The 24,254-nt window shown below is 33.0% G+C and overlaps 1 protein-coding gene across 1 annotated transcript in view; it reads right to left on the bottom strand.

Moving 5' to 3' along the window:
• The window catches only part of LOC108914805 (glutamate receptor ionotropic, kainate 2-like), a 29,833-nt gene extending 5,856 nt beyond the window's left edge, over positions 1-23,977 (bottom strand). Inside the window, exons 1-12 of the mRNA XM_018720696.1 lie at positions 23,815-23,977; positions 19,822-19,968; positions 17,564-17,924; positions 15,792-15,933; positions 13,428-13,589; positions 11,025-11,180; positions 10,720-10,934; positions 5,299-5,515; positions 5,159-5,243; positions 4,426-4,564; positions 4,238-4,375; positions 519-949 (exon numbers count right to left, since the gene is read on the bottom strand). Of these exons, the coding sequence (XP_018576212.1) occupies positions 519-949; positions 4,238-4,375; positions 4,426-4,564; positions 5,159-5,243; positions 5,299-5,515; positions 10,720-10,934; positions 11,025-11,180; positions 13,428-13,589; positions 15,792-15,933; positions 17,564-17,924; positions 19,822-19,968; positions 23,815-23,902 (2,281 nt within the window). The 5' untranslated portion in view covers positions 23,903-23,977. The remainder of the gene's footprint in view (positions 1-518; positions 950-4,237; positions 4,376-4,425; positions 4,565-5,158; positions 5,244-5,298; positions 5,516-10,719; positions 10,935-11,024; positions 11,181-13,427; positions 13,590-15,791; positions 15,934-17,563; positions 17,925-19,821; positions 19,969-23,814) is intronic.
• Between the last annotated feature and the right edge of the window lie 277 nt (positions 23,978-24,254).

Here is a 24,254-nt window from a genome sequence, read left to right as displayed (position 1 = left end):
TAAAAAGTATTGTTTTTTAACCCCATTTTTGCGATTTTTTCGATTTTTACCATAATAAACATGATTCATTCGATTTGTAACTAGACATGTTTTGTAAAAAATTTAATTGCAAACATTTTTTTCGTCTTTCATTTTCGCCTAAAATCAACTCTTGAAAAGATACATAATTAAATAGGAAGAAAAATATGACATTTTTCGAATTTTTTTAACATATTGTGCCGCCAAAAGTTAAACCCACGTTTTTTTATATGCGCATAGAAAAATTTTCATTTCTAGTGATATTTTAAAGCCAAAAAGCTAAAAATCTCCGTGGATATACGATTCACCCAAATATGGACTCATTGAAACAGATACCGTCTGGACTATATTGTTATTGGTATTGTCTAGGGCTAGGGCATAATAAATTTGTTGTTGTTACGGAGCCACCATCATGGTCGCTCTGATAATATTCTTTACCTTATTAATTGATTATTGTGTGGTGCAGATATGATATATGTATAGAAAAATGTGATACTCACTCATTGGCATCGCGATGCCAAAGCTCTTCGAATCTAAGGAGCCGCCCACTTGTTTCAGATCGCATTTGGTTTCTATTTCGTATTCGATTTGAGTAGATTCCATCAGAAAAGCGTAGTTTCCTTTTTGCGATTGAACCCTCTTGACACCGTCATTGTTATGTTTCTCGAAGACGCTGGGCCTGGTCGATTCCATGTTTATCCACATCCTCTTGTAAGTGCTGACGTTGCTATCTTTGAAGAAGCTCATGGTCGATCCCCCGTCCACCACGCCGTATTTAATTTTGGTCTGTTTCGCGAGATCCTCGGCTCCTTTAATGCTGGATTCCATTCTGTCTTTGGTCAGGAAAGCAGCCAGGTTTGCCGTGTAGGAGCTGGTCACGATGAGGGAGAAGAACCACCACATCGAAACCGCCATTCTCGATGATATCCCTCTAGAAATACGAAATGGAACAGCTGAAGTAACGTTAACCATAATTGGGAACATACGTGACATTTTATTTCAATAATAATAGTAGCGTAACAACAACCATTTTGATATTTATTTTGTTAGTTCCAAAAGAGTGGCGTTGAGGGGTCTTCTTGGAATTCTGCCTCAACAAATATCGTACGGACTGTATTAAAGCTTTTCGAATATGTAATAATATATAACTATATCACGCTCGTGAGTCGTATATTTCATTTTGCAAATAAGGCTAAAAAATAAAAAAATTCCAGGTTGCAAATTTGAAATTAAAAAAAAATGATAGATTTCAACATATTATTATGATATCTACCTTGAAAAAAATGCCAAAACGTTCTGGTAATAATAACGCAGTTTATAAATGTTTAATTCAAAAGACATAAATAAACTTCTTCTGTTTATAATTTTTAATCCAATCAATATTTTTTTACTCTCGAGGGCTAGTTTTGTAGGTCTTGTGAAGACGAAAAAAAAGTACTTTACTGTTTTCTCGTGGAAATGAACGGAAAAACGTGAATTTACATATAATTTATACAATTAACCAGCCTGTAAACAATCTTCCCCCAATTTTTATGACTGTGGAGACTAATATGTTATTGTACATAATATTTAGCATATATAGTGATAAATTCAGCTTGCCGAAACTAAAAGTCACGAAATGGTCATTACCCAGCATATTTTCCTGACCTATACAGGGTGTCCGGTAAGTACCTCCTAATCTCTCGGGAGTGTATAGGGGAGGTCAAAATAAAACTAGTCCTTCCTATAATTTTTTCCCTAATGTGCCCCCTAACGGAGTTATGGGGGGTCAAAGGGGTACCTAGAAATTAACGTTTAGGGTTATAACTTTGAAACCACCCTGTATATTTTAATAAAATTTTCGTACGTTGTATTACACATGGAGCTCTACGATTTGATGCTAAAATCAACTTTTTGCTATTATCAGGTGTCCAGAAACGGACTGGCCCTATCACAATTTTTCTCAAAATTTTGACAGAAGTAATTTTATCAAACTGAAAATATTATTATTAGATACTCTGAAGGTTTTTCTTTAAAAATGGTACTCTTTATTTATTTCGAAAAAATGAACGGTTTGCGAGATAAATCGGTTTTGAAAAAAATTGGTAACAAATACAACAACAATTAAAATTTATTTTTTTACAATAAAATCATTCCCGCTAGTGCCAGCCTACAGATTCACCATAAACATTTACTGGTGGTGAATTAAGGGAATGAATAATGCCGTTTCTTGTAAAATCAACATCTATGACCAAAATACATCTACAAATTATTATTGCTCTTGTCTCCATGGAGTTCTTTTCTATTGTTTTCGTTGTTAGACCCTGTTGATTTTAAAGTACTTGTCAAAGGCGCGTGACAGAATAAAAATTCAATTTTATTGTGGTATTCGTTTTAAGCCGTTAGAAATAACATTTAAAAATGGAAGAATATTCCTGTGCAGAATATGCTGATATGCACCTAATTTATGGGGAAGCATTATGCAACTCCGTGGAGGCAAGAAGACTTTATGAGGAAAGGTTTCCGGGTCGACATTTGCCGAGTCCAAAAACTTTTGAAAGAGTTGATCGTAGTTTAAGAGAAACAGGTAAAAAAAAATAGTGAAAAACGTTAGTGAAACTAATTTCTTCCGAATCCTTTATTTAGGAAGCTTTTTGCCACGCCGTGGTGGAGCAGGAGCCCCGAGGAGAGTACGAGACCCTCATGTAGAGGAACAAATATTGGAAGACGTTGCTAATAATCCTTCAAATAGCATAAGGAAGCTTGCGGCGCAAAACAATGTTACAAAATGGGCTGTACATGAAACTCTGAAAGAACAATTGCTTTACCCGTACCACATCCAAAAAGTACATGCTATGTCTCCAGATGATTATCCAAAAAGACTTCAATACGCCAATTGGTTTTTACAGCATCATATTCGGAATCATAATTTTGGTACATCTATTTTGTTCACCGATGAAGCAGGTTTTACAAGAGACGGCATAATTAATTCGCATAATCTACATGTCTGGGATGAAGAAAACCCTCACGCTTTAGTTCAAACTCGCTACCAACAAAGGTTTATGGTGAATGTGTGGGCTGGCATTATCGGGAATCATTTGATTGGTCCATTTATTCTGGAGCAAAGACTTAATGGTGCTCTTTATTTGCAATTTTTAGAGGAAAATCTAAATATTTTGTTAGAAGAAGTGCCCCTTCAAATAAGAACTGAAATGTGGTACATGCATGACGGTGCACCACCCCACTTTGATCGTTTAGTACGTCAACATCTGACGAATGTTTTTGGTGATCGATGGATAGGTCGAGGCGGACCTGTATTATGGCCACCTAGGTCGCCCGACCTAAACCCATTAGACTTTTTTCTGTGGGGTCATTTAAAAAATAACGTTTATTCAACACCCGTAAATAGTAGAGAGGAACTTCTGCTGAGGCTAACACAGAACTGTGACCATCTCCGCAATAATCACGGAATATTATTTCAAGTGCACCGGGAAAACATTCGTAGGATTAGAAAGTGCATTGAAGTACGGGGTGCTCATTTTGAACATCTACCGAAGTAACATTTAGGTACCTTTGTTCATTGTTGAATGTTCTTTGTTGCATGTCTTGTAAGTAAGTTATTTTTCAAATGTTATTTTTAATTGGTCACTACTTGCTCATAAAGTATAGCCAACCCGTTCAAAGATTTCTGGACTTGATAAAGTTAAAGAAATTAAATGCATGAAATAATATGTAAAAAAAATAAATTTTAATTGTTGTTTTTGTTACCAATTTTTTTCAAAACCGATTTATCTCGCAAACCGTTCATTTTTTCGAAATAAATAAAGAGTACCATTTTTAAAGAAAAACCTTCAGAGTATCTAATAATAATATTTTCAGTTTGATAAAATTACTTCTGTCAAAATTTTGAGAAAAATTGTGATAGGGCCAGTCCGTTTCTGGACACCTGATAATAGCAAAAAGTTGATTTTAGCATCAAATCGTAGAGCTCCATGTGTAATACAACGTACGAAAATTTTATTAAAATATACAGGGTGGTTTCAAAGTTATAACCCTAAACGTTAATTTCTAGGTACCCCTTTGACCCCCCATAACTCCGTTAGGGGGCACATTAGGAAAAAAATTATAGGAAGGACTAGTTTTATTTTGACCTCCCCTATACACTCTCGAGAGATTAGGAGGTACTTACCGGACACCCTGTATGTAGGCAGCTAGGTGCCAGTTGAGAGTAAAGACTTACTTTGGCAATATATCGCAGCCTTGCGTCATTATGGACCCCAAGGTTAACCACAGGCAGTTCTTGATGCTCCATATATTTTCCAGTTCCTCTGGATTTTCATTGCACGGGTGCGGATTTTCCCAATCTCCAGGAGTCATCCTGGTCAACGAAATTGTTTTAGAATGTACTTTATTGATGTACTTCCTTACCTCGATATGAAATATAATACGACAGAAATAACCAGATACAATGTGGCTGTATATATCCAGATGGGCATCGAAAAGGGATCTAAGAAGGCGAACATGTTGATGTCCTCTTCTGCTTCTTCTTTATATAAAATGCTTATACCTGCAATAATCGCACAAATACGAAACATGCAGCTTGTAATAAATTACTGCTAAAATACAGGGTGTCCCAATGGAAGTGTACAAAAATGTACTAGACCAAAATAAGGTTAAAATTCTTATGAAACATTTTTCTGCGATGCACTTTCACTGAGTTACAGGGTGTTGTTTAGAAAAAAATAATAACAACTTTCCGCAATAACTCAAAAATCCTTTCAGGGATTTAAGTAATTTTTGGGTGAAGTGTACATCTATTAAAGGTCATTAAAACTAAAAGGTGCTTATTTCGTTCTGACGCCAGGGGCGGCCTAGGCCAGCTTGTCCTCAAGGTTATGTCTTCATAACTTTTGCATATCCTAGTTTGATGAAATTTGATTGCATTTTCCTGAATCTGCAATCGATTCTGAACTAAAAATGTGCTCTTGTTTCATGTCTCAAAAATGAACCGTTTTTTTTTTTCTAAACACCCTGTAATTCAGTGATAGTGCATCGCAGAAAAAAATATTTTATAAGAATTTTAATGTTATTTTGGTCTGGTCTACCCCCTGGTAAATTTTTGTACGCTGACACTGGGACGCCCTGAGTACATTTTGCATACCTAAACTCATAAATGGGGTGCTGAAATCAACAGCTTCTCTTCTTTGATGAGTGATTGTCAAGTCGCAAATGGCTAGTTGTGCCCTCTAGAAGTGATAAAAGCTTTAATTAAGGAACAATTATATACTGGTTCATTGCTACCCCCTCTAAGAGATCTCCAACTAGTCCCGTCCATCTCTTTTGGCTTTCATCCCATTTGCCGTATTGTCCGTCTTTAGTTAAATGAAATTCAAATCTGAAGCCGATAATATTTGCTATTTCTTGGATTAAATCCATCGAGTAACCTTCATACCTGTCGTTTCCATACAATGTCTTACCCTCTTCAGGGGTTTTCTTCATTAAATAAGGGTCACCAAGCCTGAAATATTCAGTGTTAGCGTCACCATTATAAAGCGTATCCCAATATTCCGTATAAATGCAGCTAAGTACTGAGGTTTAACTCGATCCTAGGTTGCTTCGTTTAGTCGCTAGAGGGCATCAAAGTAAACATAAAAATTTTCTTTTCTCAGGAGTTCAGATTAATGCAGAAGCAGTATAGCAAAAGTACAGCGAACAGAGTAGCCCCCGAACAACTAACTCATATTTTTCGTGTTCACCCAGTTCAACAATTTCTACCTCTTTATCTTGCCAATGCTCGTCTTCAATTCTCACGAGTATTCGCCAATACAGAACTGGAGATATGACCTACAAAAACATTCTTTTCATGGACAGAGTCGTGGAATAATAAATCTGCATAACCATGTATACGCAGATGAAAATCCGCAGGTATTTTATGGAAAGACATTTTCAGCATGAATTTAGTATAAAAGTGTGAAGTGTGGATTGGTTTTATCAGTAACTTGGTCCTATTAAATTACCAAATCGATGACATCTGTTATTTAGACTTTCACATGTATCTGATGTGTACGAAGCACCACCGCACTTCAGTTGCAATGTAAGAGAACATTTAAATGATCTGTATCCTGACAGATGGGTAGCTAGGATCCAATTCACTGGCCAGTTGGCCACCAAGTTCACCTGACTTAAATACCTGTGATTTTTTTTACTTGGTAGGGCTTAAACAGAGAGGGAACTCTGCGAGTATTAATAGCGAGGGGCAACTGTATGACAAGATTGAAGATGGTGTTCATAATTTTCAGAATGAAGGAATACCGAGAGTGCATTTTAATTTTTTGTGTAGAATTAATTTATGTATACTGAAATCGGTGGTCATTTAAACCGTTCTTATGAGACAACAGTCTATTATAAGTCGTTTTGCTTTTGTTATCAAATAAATTACTTATCAAATGTAATTATTTAAGTTTGAATTACCTATTATAAAAAAATTCACCTAGAACTATTAGAAATACAAAACATTTACAAGAGCTAACATNTAGTCGCTAGAGGGCATCAAAGTAAACATAAAAATTTTCTTTTCTCAGGAGTTCAGATTAATGCAGAAGCAGTATAGCAAAAGTACAGCGAACAGAGTAGCCCCCGAACAACTAACTCATATTTTTCGTGTTCACCCAGTTCAACAATTTCTACCTCTTCATCTTGCCAATGCTCGTCTTCAATTCTCACGAGTATTCGCCAATACAGAACTGGAGATATGACCTACAAAAACATTCTTTTCATGGACAGAGTCGTGGAATAATAAATCTGCATAACCATGTATACGCAGATGAAAATCCGCAGGTATTTTATGGAAAGACATTTTCAGCATGAATTTAGTATAAAAGTGTGAAGTGTGGATTGGTTTTATCAGTAACTTGGTCCTATTAAATTACCAAATCGATGACATCTGTTATTTAGACTTTCACATGTATCTGATGTGTACGAAGCACCACCGCACTTCAGTTGCAATGTAAGAGAACATTTAAATGATCTGTATCCTGACAGATGGGTAGCTAGGATCCAATTCACTGGCCACTTGGCCACCATGTTCACCTGAATTAAATACCTGTGATTTTTTTTACTTGGTAGGGCTTAAACAGAAAGGGAACTCTGCGAGTATTAATAGCGAGGGGCAATTGTATGACAAGATTGAAGATGGTGTTCATAATTTTCAGAATGAAGGAATACCGAGAGTGCATTTTAATTTTTTGTGTAGAATTAATTTATGTATAGTGAAATCGGTGGTCATTTAAACCGTTCTTATGAGACAACAGTCTATTATAAGTCGTTTTGCTTTTGTTATCAAATAAATTACTTATCAAATGTAATTATTTAAGTTTGAATTACCTATTATAAAAAAATTCACCTAGAACTATTAGAAATACAAAACATTTACAAGAGCTAACATTTTTTAATGAATCCTTCATCTTTAACGCACGACCCCGGAGAAGATTATGAGCAGATTAGGTCAAGGAAGGGCGTATTTTTCACAATTCTGTTAATCCACTGCCTCACTTTACTATGCGTACTAAATTTCAACGGAATCTTACGAGGCGCTCCAAAGGCAATTTATTTTGCTAAACTTTGATGCCCAATAGCAACTTAGGATAGAGGTATATAGTACGATCATATTCGATGCAAAGTAATAAATCATTGCCTGTCAAGGGAACCAATGAAGTACGCCTTTAAGGGTTTTACAAATTGAATAATTTCTTTATACATTATGAAGGGACGAGGGGATCAGTTCAGGTCTGGCACCCTTGTTCCTACAAAAATTCCTTTATTCTCATAAACTATTTATTTTAAATGTAATTTATTATAAATCCAATTTGTTTCCTAAATTCCACATATGTACTACATTTTACCTCTGTACGCGCCACTGTTGTTTACTTGTTTTTTGGAAGCGCTCTCTAATTGACGGCAAAGCTCGCCAGGTTAGTATTTGACGTATAACCGACCAGTTCGTACACTCGATGCACCTGGGCGACTACAGCTACTACCAGAACACAGTGCGTATGCAGCGGTATTTCAGATTTTACATTGAATTTCATTTTAAATTTGAAATGATTTATCTTACGCCTCCTAAAAATGATGACACGATTTTCCTTTGATAAAAGGCCGACAATTTTTTGCTCTACTTTGCATCGTATACGATCCTACTATAAGTCGGTTCATTATGTGGAATATTGAGACCGGTATACAGGGCAATAGAGGGCACGAAAATAAGCAACTTTAATTCAGCAATTGATGGTCTAAATGTTTCTGTTTCCGAGAAAATTAACTAAGAAAATTAACCATAAACGTAAGTCGACCCTGTGCATCTTGTGCACGTGCGTTGTTTGTTCCAGGATTACAAAGGGTTTAGGCATTAAATAACAATGATTTTCAGCCTCGTGTGGAATTTTGCTAGTGATTTCGATATCAAATTGCGTAAGGTCTGTATTTTACAAGCAAGGTGATTTTTACGGATGAATATTATTTTAGTAGGGATAACATAATAAATTTTCACAACATTCACTATTGGTGTGATGCAAATCCTCACGTTGTACACAGTGGCGTACCTAGAACTTTTGCGGTCGCCAATTTGCCGACCTTTCTAAGCCAATCAAATGGTGGCTTTTATAAATTAATAAACATAAATAAATAATTGTAATTGAGACAAGCTATAAGTGGGGAACTTTTTTACCATTGGATGCCATATTTAAATTAGGCAGTAATAAAGGAGGCAGCATAAGTTGATATAGGTACCTATAAGTGCTATAAATGAACTTTTATAAAGATACTTTTTTAAAGGCCACAAAAAACTTACGGACGTCGCAGGTTCTCCACCGTTAAGACAAAACATATTCACGCAAAAAAAATTCTTGCTTCAAATGTACAACTTTTGAATTTAAGGTATCGCACGTTTATACAGGGTGGGCCATTAATGTGCAAAAGTAAATTAACTCCCTATTGTTACTCATAATACAGAAAAAAAGTTGTATATATAATAGTTGTACAGAATCAAGAAATCTAAACTACAAAATTAATTTGAAACATACAGGGCGATGAGTAAAAAAACGGGACACGCCAAATATTACATTTTTTAAATGGAACACCCTGCATATTTTTAAACATATGGATTTCCGAGAAAATTCTATATATGGCAATATAAACAGTTTATCATTTTAGTGCGGGGTTGCCAAGTTATGCAGAAAATTCTTTGAATTTTGAAAAAAATATGACTTCGAAGAAGTTGTATTAACTTTCAGCTACTAACACTTGGAGCAAAATATTTAGACATAGTTGTAGGCAAATGTTAGATAAAGGCTCCTATATTAGCTAATATTGATACTTTATACAGGGCATTTTTTATAATACGATCATTTTTATAAGGTTCTAAAATTTTTCAAATAGAAAACCCTGCATTTTATTCACATATCGGTCCACTTCAACTTTTATTAAGCATGTTCTATATCTAAAATTGTTAGTTTTTAGATATAGCAACATTTCTGAAAAAACTTAACTTTTATTATTTTATAGAATAATACAAATAAATATTAAATAATAAAATTAATTCAAAATGGAATGATAAACTATTAACTGACAAGTTGACACAATGTGACAATTTTTTCTAAAGCCATTTCGTGCGACCGAAAATAATAAAAATTAGGTTCTCCAGATATGTTGCTATATTTTAAAAACTAACAACTTTAGGTGTAGAACATATTTAATAAAAGTTGATGTGGACTGATATGTGAATAAAATAGGACAATAAAATGCAGGGTGTTCCATTTGAAAATTTTTTAAAAATCAAGTCTAAAAATGATCGAATTATAAAAAATGCCCTGTATAAAATATCGATATTAGCTAGTATAGGAACCTTTGTCTAACAATTGTCTATAACTCTGTCAAATATTTTTACTCCAAGTGTTAGTAGTTGATAGCTAATACAACTTCTTCGAGGTCATTTTTTTTTCAAAAAAGAATTTCATCAAAGAATTTTCTACATAACCCCGCATTAAAATGTTAAACTGTTTAATTTAATATGTTTAAAAATATACAGGGTGTTCCATTTAAAAAATGTTATATTTGACGTGTTCCGTTTTTACTAACCGCCCTGTATCTTTCCAATTAATTTTGTCCTTTAGGTTTTTGGTTTTTTGATTCTGTACAACTTTTATATAAACTTTTTTTCTGTATTAAGAACAACAAGGGGGTTATTTTACTTTCTCACACTATTGACCCAACTAGGATTGTTCGTAAGCCTAACTAACCAGACATAGGTCGGTTTGGGACTTATTGTTATTGATTGCTCCTCATCATTAGCTTTAGTGTCGTTACTCACAAGGAGATGTGTATACACAGAGCGTAAGCGGCTCCATCTATCGTGCTACTTCCAACCTACGCCATTCTGTAACCTGCTACAATTTTCTTTCAAGAAAACATAAGTTTGATAAAATTCTTAATAAAAGTTGCTTATTTTCGTGCCCCCAATCACATATTTCAGGAACACCCTGTATGAACATCGCATTTTGGTACTACATTTGCCCGCGTAAATAAATTAATTATAATTATAATTATAATTATAATAAATTAATAAGTTTAATTTGCTTAAATACGCTTTTATCAAGAAAATTGGAGAATTGTTTGTAATTTATCTTATAAGTTTTAATTTTACTCACACGCACATCATTTGCATTTTACCTGGACGTCACATTCACGACAATCTTTTGGAGATTTGTGACTGCCGCGAATTCCCTTTCGTTGGAGTTTCTGCGCAAAACCAGCGACGAGTTGCTTGCGTACCAATCCGCAAGTATCTGGTTTTCAATAACATCCACCACGTGTATGTTAAAATCGATGCGATTTCCATAATTGTCGAATTCTATAGGGCCAGATAGGGTCAGCAAAGGTTTTCTCTACTCAGGAAATTACAAATTCGCCGTTAGAAAAAAATATTACTGTTGGGACAGGTACGGAATTTAGACGTTTGTCACTTAAGTGCTCACCTCTTTCATGTACGATGCAAAGGTGTATCCGTTTCTGGAGGTTGTGCTTCCAAAGCAGTTGATGGAGTTGGACCTTATGCTCTTCTCGGTCTTTAATAATTCGTTTATGGAAGTGGTGAGGTGCAGCAGTGCGTCGTGGAAAAGCACCGTTTCCGTCTGTAAGTGAATTTATACCGGGTGTTTAAAAAATACACGTAAATATCTCTTAAGGGCTTAATGAAAAAGTTTTTCAAATAAAAGTTGTAGGGTTTTGAGGGGGACATCTAATGGTGACCTTGTTCATGACCTTCAAGGTCATTTCGAGGTCACGTAGATTTTTTCAAATGGAAACATATTTTTGCCACCAGAAATGAAAAGAGCAGAAAATTCTACATCCGACTTTGACCTTGACCTTCAGGGTCATTTGAAGGTCATTTTAGATTTTGTTGCAGAATTCTACTTTTGAGTTCAGAAATGAGCAGAGCGGGCCATTTCACGTTGATCTATGACGTTGACCTTGATCTTCAAGGTCATTTCAAGGTCAAGTAGATTTTTTTAATAGAAACATATTTTTGACACCAGAAATGAAACGAGCAGAAAACTCTGCATCCGACTATGACCTTGACTATGATCTTCAAGGTCGTTTGAAAGTCATTTGAAGGTCATTTTAGTTTTTTTGGCAAAACTCTACTTTTGAGACCAGAAATGATAAGAGCGGGCCATTTCTCGTCCATCTATGACATTGACCTTGACCTTCACGGTCATTTCAAGGTCAAGTTAATTTTTCAAATAGAAATCGGTATCTTTCAGACCAAAATAGAAAGTGAAAAGAATTTTGCTTGTCCTTAAGTTTCAAAAGTCATTTGAAGGTCATTCTAGTGTTTTGCAGGCAAAACTTTAATCTTGTTCATATTTTTCTTTTTGATATGTGGGGCTCGCCATAATTTTCCAGAATATCCATTAACCATTTTCAAATTTTGACTTCGTATTTGCGATCAGCGCCTGAGTACACTATTCGGCAAGAAGGAAATGAATTTTGCAACAAAAAACTAAAAGGACCTTCAAATGACCTTCAAATGCCCTTGAAGGTCATGGTCAAGGTCATCATCGGATGTAAAATTTTCTGCTGTTTTCATTTCTCGTGTCAAAAATATGTGTTTCCATTTGAAAAAAATCAACTTGACCTTGAGGGTCATGGTCAAGGTCACCATTAGATGTCCCCCTCAAAACCCTACAACTTTTATTTGAAACATTTTTTCATTAAGCCCTTAACTTAAGAGATATTCACGTGTATTTTTTAAAATGGGACACGCGGTATAATTTGTATATAATTGTTGCCAAATAGAAGGCAGTTTTTTCCCTAATAAACAAATACATAAAATGGTGGTTTTTAACTTTTGAAAGAATTTATATACACCATTCGAAAGCTCGTAAAAAACCTACAAATTGAAAAAAAAACAAGTTTCTATGACCAATAGGTCCGGAGATGGTTATATACAACTAAATTAGAAAAAAAAATAATTTTTTTTTAACTAGAGGATATTTGGTGTCCCTTCGAAGAAAATGAGCCCAAAAAGAAGGTTTTAGTCATAACGCTGCCCCCGGAATAGTTATTTGAAAATGGTCCTTTTTTGCAAAAATGGGATAAATAAATGGAATTTTGCAAAAACTATTTGACCGATCGAGCCCATCGTTTGCACATCTCTTAAGGATATAAAAACTCACATTTTGGGAAAGTTTGGTAAGGTTTTATTAATTATTTAAAAAGTTATTAACAATTAGAGAAAAAGCATTTTTTCCGTTTAACTTTGCAATAGCTTTTTTGTTTATAAAGCAATTTTAACATATAAAGTCTCATTTTAAAGATGAGTTTCTCTAGATCAAATCCTCTGTTGAACTTTTTCGCTAAGATTAATAGTTTATTTACAATAACGGGTAAAACGAAAATTGACGAATTTTTGACCTATTTGTTGATAAAAAACAATGACGCTATACCTTTTTCATTACCCATTTGATGAGACGCCTTTTGTATTATCATTCCCAAGACTTTCCAACAATAAAATCTCGCCCAATAATTAATAAATTTCAAAATGTTTTTTTTCCTGGTCTATAAAATTGTTTCGTACAAACACAAAAAAAATTAAGTATAATTTTTCCTAAATAGTTGAGAAACATAATTTTTGATCAAGAACCACTGAAGATATAAATCTCGAATTTGGTATGGTAGCTACTTTCACGAAAAATTTCAACAAAAATCGACAGTGGCGTCATATTAAGAGGAATTTGAGGGATTTCAAGTTTGAAGTCTATATCTTCAATAGATCTTGAGCGACTGTGGTCAGAAACCGTCTGCCTGAACTAAAGTTTGTGGAATACGAACGAATTTGAAACGATTTCAATTCCCTTCGCTCGAAAATAACTTACCCTGATCTGATGCCCCTCAAGAGAAATCATCTTGTCGTAACTGTTGAGCAGCTTCCATCTCTCCAAAATGTTGTTAAAGTCTTCAGTGTTATAATTAAAGAGCCTTATAGTAGTTATATTTGCAGCGGTGCGCAATTCTGTGTAATTCAGTGTGTGCGCGTCCTGGAACGATTTCAATTTTGTGATACAAAAATCTGTTAATATGTTAAAATCAGTCATTTGAAATCATGTTAAAAGTGGCTAGTCGTATTTCACAGATATTTCTTTTTAATCTTTATGTATTGTACAGTGTCTCAAAGTCGATAGTATGAGCCTACTGTAAGGATACAAAAAATTTAAATTAAATTTGGAACACGTGATGTTAAATGGGATGAGGTAAGCTCCATTTGCAATCGAAAGTATTATCTTTGGGATTTGACAGAAACGACTAATGACGTCATCATATTTTTCCAGAAACATACCTAAATTTTTGTCCTGTCTTTCTTTTTTCTAATAAACTTTTCTTACAGAAATTTTTCTGTATTAATATCTCGCGAAGGTGTTTTGTAAACCTTATTTGTTAAAACTCCCCATAAAAAAATCGACGGGTGTTAGATCTGTTGTCTTTCCCGACCACTGAATAGGTCCATTAAGACCTATCCATTTTATGGGAAAACGTTATCTAAATATTGCTGCACAATTCTGGTCGGTCTTGTGGGGTGGATCTGCAAAGCCATATTTTCCAGAAGTGCGGAAAGTCCTTTTTGTAGGAAATTTAGGTAATTCACGCTTTTCAATGTACGTTCATAAAAATTAGTGCTGGCAACTGAAATCGGTTTTTTGGATAGTCGGTTAACCGGATACGGATAATTCGGATTTTTACGTAACCCGAAAACCGGTTATTCGATACTTCAAATATCCGATTATTCAAATAATCGATTATTTGATAATGTGTTCATTTAAAACATCCGAAAAATCGAATTCTTACTTTATAGCCAATATCTAAATAACATTATAATATAGTCTTAGTATTATGTAGTTATTGACATTGGCTAGATAGTACATACATAGTAAATGCCAACTACAAAAATTAGGTTGAACGATTAAATGAAATACATTTTATTTTTATATTTTATCCTGAGACACAGACACAGATACTGACAAAAAAACAATCACCCACATCCAAATACACCAAAAACCAAACAACCAAACCCATTGATATAAATAATAAATTGAACAACCACAGTTTATTAAATGTAACTGTTTTAACTGTTTTAGCGTTTTAACTTTTAATATTAGATTTAACTTTAAAATTTAAAATACGTGAATAGGTGAATAACATCGTATATCCTGTAATTTTTTCAAAATACCGATTTTCAGATATACAGTGTTGGCCATTATTCTAATAACCGGTTATTCGGTTATTCTAATAACCGGTTTTAGGATATCCTGTTTTAACCACTATTCGACTAATCGGTTTTATCTTAAATCGGTTTTTGCGGAATTTGAGCTATAAAATTAAGTCTGTTTTCAATGTGACGCTCAGGCAAATATTCCAAATTGTGAATTGTGTAGTCATGACACCCACTGGTTTTTAAAATTCGTTGAACGGCTGATTTATCCAATTTCAATTCCCGGCTAGCCTGCCGTATAGAATTTCGTGGATTTTGTTCGAAATACTGTAACAGTCTAGCTGTATTAACATTGTTTCTTACCCTTCGGTCAATTATTTGATTTTTCTGAACAGAAAATGCATCTTCATTTCGTCGCAAGGTCGCCTCCAATCTTGTAAAGGTTCTATGATCAGGAAAGAGGCGCTCTGGATACCTTTCTCAATATAACTCTACAGCTCTTCTGTAATTTTTTGTGACTCGTTGTAAACTAGCAACATATCAACTTTTTCTGAATGAGAAAACATTTTGCAAGCACAAAAGTTATATGTTTGACGTTCGTATTGAGTAATGGCAAGTATTTTGTGACATTTATGCACTTTAAACTACGTAAATTCAATTATTTTCCAACGACTACTTGATCCTTCCACCGCTAATGTGATTATTAGTCGTTTCTGTCAAATCTCAAAGATAATACTTTCGATTGAAAATGGAGCTTACCTCATCCCATTTGACACCACGTATCCCAAATTTTATTTAAATTTTTTGTATCCTCACAGTAGGCCCATACTATCGACTTTGAGGCACCCTGTACATACCCAATCGCCTTTTTGAAATTTATATGTTGATGACCAATTAAACCAAATAAACAAATTACAATTCAAAACTTTGTTAAATATTTAGACGAGCCGAGATTATTAATTAGCGTCCAATTGGCCAAGGAATAACTAGGGAGAGAAGGGCTAATGGGGAAAACAGGATGCGATTAACTTACCAATGATGTTAAAAAGTAGTTGTTATTTATATTTAATAAGTTCTGATCTTTAGCTTGCTTTAGGATTGGTATTATGTGTTCTGTTTCACAATCCAAAATTATGTTGGTTTCCGAGGCATTCTTTATTTCTTTCAGTAATGACCTGAAACAAACAGCAATAACCAATAATTTTTTAAGTTTGCATAACAACTACTACACTTTTTGATTAGTAATGTTTATTTTAATAAAGATCTTTTTTTGCATTCGTTCCGAATCAATGAAATTCAGTTTCATCTGTTTTTTACAGGTCTGAATAATATATTTAATTTTTAACACGGAAAGTGCATCCTTGCTGATCTAGATAGGAAAACGATACGAGAGCTCAGTAAAGTAACGCAACTTAGCTTTTACGTCAAAACTTGCAATAAAAACAAAATAGTCTGTTAGCAGAGGTTTATTAGTCCAGTCACTGAACACTGAAGCATTTTGGCTACCAATTTTTTCGGATGGAATGGATTGATGTGAAATTTGAATTGTAGCTAGGGAATAGCCCAAGAAACAAAAGTTATATAGTGCCGATGTATGCTTTTACCCTAGGGGTGGATGCCACCCCTTCTGGAGGGTGGGAATTTTTTTTAATAAAAATAACAATTCGATACAGGGACGAATTCTAAGCAAAAAATGTTCTATAAGTATTTTTTATACAGTCAATACTTTTTGAGTTATTTGCGCCTAAACATGTTCGTTTTTAGCCCAAAAAATGCATGTTTTTTAGTCATTTTTCGTGAATATCTCAAAAACTACAAGTTTTATTTAAATAGCAAAGAGATTGCTTTTTTAATTTTTGTAGGTGGTATAGAACCCGAGCTATGACTCCCAGAAGTTGAAGTCAATTTCGAAGATAGCTATAACCAAAACGTTCAACGTCCTGTAGCGGAAAAATTAAAGGTTTTTCGAGGAAAATTTATATAACACTATACCATCATCTCTGTGTATTTTGAAGTACTTGTGAACTGATTTGAGTAAGTATTTTAATACTATTTATAATATTTGATATAAATTTAATAAAAAGATTTTGAGAATAAATTCAATAAAATAAAAAAATAATATTATATCATCATACATATAATTTTTAGGAAATTTTTCTATAAGGGTAGGGTTTTTTATGAGGGGTAGGTCTTCCATAAGGGTTTTTTGGGTAGCTGAAAAGTTGCAATATATCATAGATCATTTGAAAACCAATACAAAGTTTATAATTCAACATTTATGCAAAACATCTCAAGCTTTCAATAGTATTTTTTTGTTTATTTTATTATAAGGGATGGTTTGGTTGCAACTTTGTAATGAGTCGTAAGCTTTCTAATGAATAACAAAAGAAATGCAATGCATTGTGAATGCACCAAAAAAATATTTGAAACTGTTAAAAACTTTTTTTTTCTACCTTTTGGCCCTGGAAGGGTAGTTTCTAAGAATTTTTAAGGGTTGAAAAGTAATTAAATTTCATAAATTATATAAAAAAAACATGAAAGGAACTTATCCAACATATTTGAACATGAATTGAATCTTTAAAATACGTAAATCTGCTATTTTCGTATTTTTTTCGCACAAGGGTAATTTTCAGCCCCAAATAGAAAAAAGCACACATCTAGACAATATAACTTTTGAAGAGGGGGATCAGATGAGCTTGTATGCAAATTTTGAGGAAAATCCATGCTATCCGAATGGACTATATGACATTTTGACACATATTTTAAAAGTCTAACATTAAAGCAGTAATTGTAAAAAGTGATTACCGATGGTCGTCACCTGGGCCTAACTGCTTAACTCGAATATTATTATGCTTGCTGTCGTGTGAGATGTCCTGAAGCTTTAAGATGTCCTGCATCCTGACGAGGCCTTCTTCGTGTTCGTAGACGATGACGAAGCTGCTCCACTGCAAGCTCCTCACCACTTCTGCTAGTGCTTGCGAGAAGAGTTCTGCTTTCGGAAAGAAATTGAAAACAGTCTCGACTTGTCTAGTAGTAGGAGCTTTCCATGAAGTCATGAAGAATGGCACTTCGAACTGGGCGCATATCGATTCCAGTAGGGCGATCGTCGGTGAATTCAGGCTTATCACTGCTGCGACTCCGTCGTCTTCTGCCAATATTTTACATACTGCAAAGTACGGAGCCTTCGTAAATGATTACAAGCCATGTGATCGTCGAGCATACGCAACCAGCATTGCACGATTGGCACCATCGGCTAAAAATCCCTAAAGCTTGGAACACGCAAAAATGTTTAAAAAATTTTAAAAAATACCTATTTTGTCTGGTTTTTTACTTATATCTTGGAACCTATAAAACCGTAAACAGTAAATTTTTAAAGTTAACACTCTTTTTTATTTTTAAACAATCAGATTACATTTATCAATGTGCAATTTAAATTTTTTTTGAAAGATTATAATTTTAAAGTACTCGGAAAGGCGCTTCTTTTAAAAAAAGTTAAATTCCGTTTATTGGTTCTCGATATATGTATAAGCAGTCAAAGTTTATCGGCTTTACCGTTAATTTATAAACAATTTAGCAATAATCTTTGATCCAGTGGCTTAGTTTTTTCGAGTTCTAAGGTGGAAAAAATTTTCATATCGATAAGTTATCGGCAACATGGATAAATCAGCGGAAAAGCTGTCGCTCGCACGCGCGAAAAGTGACTCAAAACACGAAAAGTGGGGGAGGGGGCTTTCGCTCCTAGACTGAATTCGGAGGTTCAAAATGCAAAAGTACGAAAAAAATTGCATTATCTCGGCTTCTAATGGACCAATTTCGATATTTTTTTTTATTCCGATGTCTCGTGAGCTAAGGAATTCGAATATCGTAATGCCAATTGTCTAATTTGCAAATATTTTGTTATAAACAAAGTTTATTATTTATGCATTAAATATACTGTTTATTTTACCCTATTCTATCGCATTTTTTCAATGAAAAAAATTGTTTACGTATATATTTCAACACTCTGAATATGAATATATTTTGTTATAATTATTACAATTATTTAAATAATTTTTGTTTANAATTTTTTTTATTTAGAAATTAATTTTTTTGTTAAATACAGATAAAATTAAGAAAAAATAGTACCTTAAAATTATAATTTTTGAAAAAAACTAAATTGCAAATTGATAAATGTAATCTAATTGTTTAAAAATAAGAAAAACAGTGTTAACTTTAAAGATTTACTGTGGCTGTCTTAACCAACCGATTTCAATTTTTCCAAAACAATTTGGAAGGTTGAGCGGTCTATTCTATATGAAAAAATTTTCAAGTATCTAGATTCTTTATTTAAGGCTGTGCAACATTTTGAAAAGTCGAACATTTTTTTTCAATTTTTTTTTCAAATAATTATTTTGCGAAAACTATTGAACCGATTTTATTGAAATTTGGTGTGTTGTTTTGTTATACTCTATAGTTTTTTTTACCAAAATTATAATGCCCTCGGAGCAATTAAAATACTTTAAAAATATTATTCAAAAAAACTTTGATTATTTTGCCTTTTTTCATCAATTATTGCTATTTTGCAACATCGGTAATAAATTTTTAACTTTCAGTATAATGTGCAAAATTCAATTCTAAAACTTTTTTCCTCTTCAATATTCTTCCAAAATGCATAGGTTCCAAGATATAAGTAAAAAAACCCGGAGGCATTTTTTAAACATTTTTACAATTTTGAAAATGTTCCGGACCTCGCACAGATCTAGGGATCTCTACACTTTTATTAGGAGAGTTGTACTGAAGGTAATCCAGAAAAAAATTTACTTGCCACTTCTCACATCCACCTCAAAAGAGATCCCCCTCATCCCGATCAACGTTTTTCCATTCAAGGTCACCGAAAACGACCGAATGAATTCAATATCAGTCCCCACAATAGAATGAAACTGCTGGTTTGCAAACTCTGTGGTTCGTGTTAGTTGCGACCTACTTTTGTATTTCAATCAGTATTCGTCACACAGATGAAAGTGGGAATATCGTTTGATGTTTGCAGACAACACCCAGATAGGCAAATTCTAATTTTTACTCACAGGTCTTGCTGGCTTCGAAGGAATCATATTTGGACACCTGTTTAACGTTGGTCCTAAAATAAACGATGTGGTCGAAAGTGTTCTTTTTGTGTATTGTGGATTTCAGCACAACCGCGGACTGATTGATTTCCTCGCTGAAAATTACTCCTGAAAACAATAAATAAATTTAGAGGAAAAAAAGAAAATTGTTACCTGGACTTTTATAAGTGGAAATGGTAAAGGGGCTTATAATAAACGAAAAAAAAAAATAAATGCGTGAGGAGGGGGCGGCGGAGGGTTGATTCGGGGTGTTGAAAAGTTATGAAAAATTGTATCATTGGGATTTCTGGCGAAAGTTGACGTCAAACCAAAAAAGTATCTAATACAAAAGTTGTAGATCGTGCAAAAATCTACAACTTTTTTTCTGATTTTTCGTTTTTTATTTCTCATTTCCGCAAAAATAATTTAATTTTGACGAAACTTGGTGAAAGTATACCTTTCTCTGTCTTAAATAACCTCAAATTTTTTTAGATAAAAAAATCAAGAAGTTTCTGAGATATTCATTTTTTTCGGCCTGAAACACTTTTTTTTCAAAGAAAAATTCTACTTAAAAAAATCATCGTACAGAGTTCTGCCGGTAATCATTTTTTTCGTTTTGACATATACTTTTTGGTGAAATAAAAAAATCTGTAATAACAGTTCAAAAACATGCTCAAAAATGCAAAAAAATAAAAAATGACTTGCAACAATGAATTTTTCAGTTATTGTTGATAATTTGTTTAAATTAAAAAACATTCAAAAACTGATTACACCATTCAATTCTACGAAAAAAAATAAAAAAAAACTGTGTCTCATTGTTTGACCCAAAACTTTATTTTTGTACAGTATTGCTATAAACATCTAAGTCGAATTACAAATGCACAAATGATAAATTATCTCTGGATGATTTGAGATTTCAGCAATACAAAGTATTAACTGCAAAGTCTACTGTTGACGCGAAATCCGAAAACCCGAAATTTTGCAAAATCGTTTTATTTTTTTTCTGGCTTTATTTGAAAACGAATTTTAAATAAATTGCATATTTACATTGCCACTTTTTTCGCTCTATCCAATGGCGTCAACATTTTTGCAATCCGACGTTTCGTCTTCGAGGGGCCATCATCAGATTAATTTTTTTAAATATATCGCTGCTATTTTTATGACAAAATCTAGTCATTTTTAATTCTGTATTAGATGATATTACTATTGTAATCGCTTAAAAAGGTTTTTAGCTATCATTAAAAATTTTTCCTGAGTACGGCTCTGAACGCTTTCAAAATACCTGTATCTATTGGAAGAGAGAGAGAGAGAGGAGAGAATAAAAGTCAATACAGCACAAAATATCTAACAATTTTTTTTAATCCATAATTTAAAAAGTTGTACCTAATAAAAAAATAATACGAATTTATGAAATATTTTATTATTTCTAATTAGTATTGCTAACAGTAGTAAAAAATTGTTGGATATTTTGTGCGGTATTGACTTTTATACTGTTATGACTTCATCCAATAGATATTTTGAAAGCGTTCAGAGCCGTACTCAGGAAAAATTTTAAATTATAGCTAAAACAAGCTAAAACCTTTTTAAGCGATTACAATAGTAATATCATCTAATACAGAATTAAAAATGACTAGATTTTGTCATAAAAATAGCAGCGATATATTTAAAAAAAATTATCTGATAATGGCCCGTCGAAGACGAAACGTCGGATTGCAAAAATGTTGACGCCATTGGATAGAGCCAAAAAAGTGGCAATGTAAATATGCAATTTATTTAAAATTCATTTTCAAATAAAGCCAGAAAGAAAACAAAACGATTTTGCAAAATTTCGGGTTTTCGGATTTCGAGTCAACAGTAGACTTTGCAGTTAATACTTTGTATTGCTGAAATCTCAAAACATCCTGAGATAATTTATCATTTGTACATTTGTACATTTGTAATTTGACTTAGATGTTTATAGCAATACCTGCTGTACAAAAATAAAATTTTGAAACACAGGTTTTTTTATTTTTTTCCGTAGAATAGAATGTTATAATCAGTTTTTGAATGTTTTTTAATTTAAATAAATTATTAACAATAACTGTAAAATTCATTGTTGCAAGTCATTTTTTAATTTTTTGCTTTTTTTATTTCACCAAAAAGTATATGTCAAAACGAAGAAAATGATAACCGCAGAACTTTGTACATGATTTTTTTAAGTAGAATTTTTCTTTGAAAAAAATGTGTTTCAGGCCGAAAAAAATTAATATCTCAGAAACTTCTTGATATTTTTAGCTAAAAAAATTGAGGTTATTTAAGATAAAGAAAGGTATACTTTCAGCAAGTTTCGTCAAAATTAAATTATTTTTGCGGAAATGAGAAATAAAAAACGAAAAATCAGAATGTTTTTCGCATTTTTCTCGGAAATTTTGAGGTTATGTTAAAAATAGACCTCTATATTTTTTAATGACAACTTTTGTATTGGATACTTTTTTGTTTGACCTCAACTTTCGCCAGAAATCCCAATGATACAATTTCTCATAACTTTTCAACCCCCCAAATCAACCCTCCGCCGCCCCTGCTCGCGCATTTTTTTTTTTTAGATTTATTATAAGCCCCTTTACTATTTCCACTTATAAAAGTCCAGGTATCAATTTTTTTTTCTCCGAGTGTAATTTGGTTGGACTAAAAGGATTTATTTGTGTTCTAGATGTCCTCAATCGTTGATAGAAGTTATAAGGGACATATTGGAAATTTAATTCAATAAGAATTAATACAACTAAATGAACATATGTTTCGGGTGCCAATATAAGTTGTTATTGTATTCTTTAACACAGTTTCTTCAAATGTTACTAAATAGTAGTAATCAAATTGTTTAATACTTTTAGTGGAATATGAGTTATTTTTGTATCTGTATCTCCGTTTCTAATTAAGACAAAGATTAAATATATCTTAATGGTTAAATTTAAAGTGGCTTTATTATTTTAAATAAACAATGTGTTTACGAATTTCTTGCCAAATAACTCATTCATTGGGGACTTGTACTGAAATATTTACACTCTTAAATGTTTACTAGAATCAGTTTTTATTTTTCTGTGCAGAAACGTGACACAAATTAATTCTAAAAATTATATATTCCCCGACAAACATATTTACGTACTACTATTGTCAAGAATTTGGAAGCTTACATAGACATTTTACATATTTGCGACGGTTTTTTTTTAGTACACTAGAGATGACCTGATTTGTACGTGTAAAAAATTCCGCTACAGTGATGGCAGATTTGGGGAGTTTTCCTAAATTCTAGACAAAAATGTGAAACGAGGGAAATAGGAAATTTTTACATGACATCTAGGCATTTTGTGTTTCTGTGCAAAATAAGCAATTCCTTTTTCCATAGGTGCCAATTTGGTAAATCACTGCATTTTGTTTGAGATGACAGTGGGATGTTCAAATTTTAATGTAACTTTACTAATGTAATGCTTAACTTCATAAATGCTCAGTCCATTAATATACAGGGCCTTTATTAAGTACTTGTACAAACTTTAAAGGGTGAATCTTTGACTAATTTCAAGATAAAAAGTTCATATGTACATAGGTCCGCAACAGCTTGGTTCTTGAGATAGAGAGCGTCCAAAAAAATTGTTTCAGCTATTATTGTAAATGTTATTAACTTATTTGTAGGAGTAGTTTAGTCTTAGTCTTGTAAATGTACATATTTAAGTGTAAGTGATTGTTTTGTTAATTTATACCTGTTTATTTCTATGTATGTATGTATGTATAATTCAAAAGTAGTATTTGATTCTTAGTAAAATTAGAATTTATGTTCCGTGAATGAATTTTAAGCTTTTATAAATTTCGCGGTCACAACAAGTTATAACATGATCCCCTTTTTTAGGTAGCAAATAAACATAAATGGAAACTTATCTGAACATTTGCGTTTTTAATTTCAACCGCTTTAACACGACATTTTAAAAGGATTCAAAATAGCCTCACCTATAGTAGCGGACTCATTGGCCAGACAGAAATATTGGTACGCCACGAAGACGAGCAGCCACAACACATTTTGGAGAACGATCTTCATTTTTAAAAATTTAACTAAAACTTGAAAACAAACATTGTCGATATGACTGTCGGAGCGACTGGAAGTAGCTGTAGTGAGAAGAACGCTGTTTTCCACTTGGTCATCTGCCAGCTGGATTTTTTCATAAATAGAACAGAATTTCTAACGTCAGTTATAAGTAATATTATAATTATCAAAATTATTTTCACTTACATTTTCTATATGCAGAATTATGTATAATAATTCATATTAATTACATAGTACCCTTGATATATACAGGGTGATTCAGAACTTACCCAAAAAAAAATTCTGGATGTACAGGGGACCCTTACAAATACAATTTTGTAAAGAAAAAATCAAAAAGGGTAGTTCG

Source organism: Anoplophora glabripennis, unplaced genomic scaffold (assembly GCF_000390285.2).
Source record: "Anoplophora glabripennis isolate ALB-LARVAE unplaced genomic scaffold, Agla_2.0 scaffold1180, whole genome shotgun sequence".
In the NCBI taxonomy this organism is placed as follows: Eukaryota; Metazoa; Arthropoda; class Insecta; order Coleoptera; family Cerambycidae; genus Anoplophora; species Anoplophora glabripennis.
This window is presented reverse-complemented; position numbering and strand designations above follow the sequence as displayed.